The 2,194-nt window shown below is 38.2% G+C and overlaps 1 protein-coding gene across 1 annotated transcript in view; it reads left to right on the top strand.

Annotated features, from left to right (window-relative positions):
- Window positions 1–239: 239 nt before the first annotated feature.
- LOC125038238 (mucin-5AC-like) overlaps window positions 240–2,194 on the top strand; it is a 13,459-nt gene continuing 11,504 nt past the window's right edge. The window contains exon 1 of the mRNA XM_047631696.1: window positions 240–297. Coding sequence (XP_047487652.1) covers window positions 240–297 — 58 coding nt within the window. The remainder of the gene's footprint in view (window positions 298–2,194) is intronic.

The raw sequence follows: 2,194 nt of genomic DNA, 5'->3' as shown, positions 1-2,194 counted from the left end.
CGGTCAAATACATCTCTTGTATTGTGAAGATATTCATTCTCATTCATACCTTTTAAACGCATATATATATATTTATTTATTTATTTACACACACACACACACACACACACACACACACACACACACACACACATATATATATATTTATATATAAATAAATATAAATATATATATATTTATATATAAATAAATATAAATATAAATATATATATATATATATATATATTGCATTCTTACTGATGTGTTACTCTCTAAAAGACTATAATTCCCACACCCCTGCCTTCTATGAGGTTGAGGGTAAATGGACAGAGACTAATATAGTGTAAACGTAATTTAATGAAAAAGAAAACGATCGTAAAACAACAGAGAAAAGAAAACGTAAAAAACCGCGGTTAAGCTGCCACCCGAGCCTTGACCTTGACCAGACACTATAAACTCTAGGGGGTAAGTTGTAAGAAATTCTGAAATTGAAAAATGTTTTATAGATAATGCAATGCGGTGAACTGTCTGCCAAAATTACGATAGAAATAAATGTCACAAATGTGGAAATGTTTACCTGGGAAGTAGTAAAGAAGTCTTATAACAAGTCTTAAAAGTAGGTGATCGTATAAATCTTTCCGTTGGGGTGGAGAGGACTGCTCTGGAAATGATAAATCTGGAGATGGAAATGTATCAGAAATCGGCTTCATACATGTACACACACACACACACATATATTTATATTTATATATATATATGTATACAGAAAGAGAAAGGAGAAAGAGGGGAAGAAAGAGAGAAAGAAAGGGGAGGAGATAGAAACACAGAGAGAGAGAGAGAGAGAGAGAGAGAGAGAGAGAGAGAGAGAGAGAGAGAGCGAGGGGAAGAGAATAGCACTACCAAACATAACATCTAAATTGGCTGAAGGCACTCACACGCCACAGCCTGAGCCGGCCTGAGCACCCTGCCTTACAAAATGCCACAGAAACTTTGTTACGTGCGCCTACTGACATGGACGGAGTGGGGAGAGCAGGACGATAAACTCTGCATATGTTGGAGGGACAGAGAGAGCTGGCTTGCCAAACGGTGAGGCATTATTTCGTGAAAAAGTTTAATCTGTTCGTGTGTAGTCCTGACTTTGCTCAAGAGAGAGAGAGAGAGAAAAAAAACACGTATACATTATCTTAAAATGACAAAATTCTTCCAAATAAGTTATGGGATTGAACCTTTTAAATCACTCAACACTTCGTCCCGCCTGTTTCGTTCGGGCCAAGGGCGGAGGTTTCGGCGGGCGCCCCCGGTTGCTCTGCGTGCTTCTTTCATTATCAATCCGCGTCGGTCTGGGCGATTCCGCTGCACCTTGGGTTTAGTAGACGTAGGTCGTGAGCTGCTTTGGTCTTTACGGTTGAGTTTGGGGATTTGCTATTTAGATTCTGAATTGTGTTTGATGGGATAATGATAAGGTGAAGTATGGGTATCAAATATATTTCGAAGAGAGTGCACACACACACACACACACACACACACACACACACACACACACACACACAAATACACACACACACACACATACACACACATATAAATAAATTAATAAACAGATAAATAAATAAACAAATGTATATAGATAGATAGATAGATAGAGAGAGAGAGAGAGAGAGAGAGAGATATGACATTTACTCCTTCAGTAGCCCTTGGATGATTTCTTTATTTGAGGATTTCCCCCATAGATTTGCCAGTGGTTTTGCTACAATTCCTTTCCATTTTTTGATGCATTGCCTTACGCTGTTTCACAGATGTTCCTTTCATTGAAAATTATATGAATAAGCCTGAGTTCCATTGGTATCCGTTCTGAAATGTTCATGGTATGTGCTTAATGTTTTTTAAGAGTTCAGCCATTTCCTTACTAATTTCCAATTTCCGCCCTTTTCTTCCCTTTGTTACTGGTGTTGCTTTTATTATTAGTACTAAATTTGACGTTTTAGTCCTTTCAACTGCTCTCTCTCTCTAACATCTTCTAGCCTAGCCCATTTTATACCCGGGGTGTGAACTGGCCTAGCCTAACTTATACCTCGTGTGTAAAACAACCCAGGCTAAAAGTATCCCGGGTATATTATAAAATGGTTTTGTTTAAGTGCAGCTGCACATACAACTGTGAATCAATTGTTTTTTATACGCCCGACAGCGCAGATGCTACGCCCACGAAACTTGAAAT

This window comes from Penaeus chinensis, chromosome 1 (genome assembly GCF_019202785.1).
Source record: "Penaeus chinensis breed Huanghai No. 1 chromosome 1, ASM1920278v2, whole genome shotgun sequence".
Lineage (NCBI taxonomy): Eukaryota > Metazoa > Arthropoda > Malacostraca > Decapoda > Penaeidae > Penaeus > Penaeus chinensis.
Note: the sequence above shows the minus strand (reverse complement) of the source record. Positions and strands in the feature narration are given on the sequence as shown.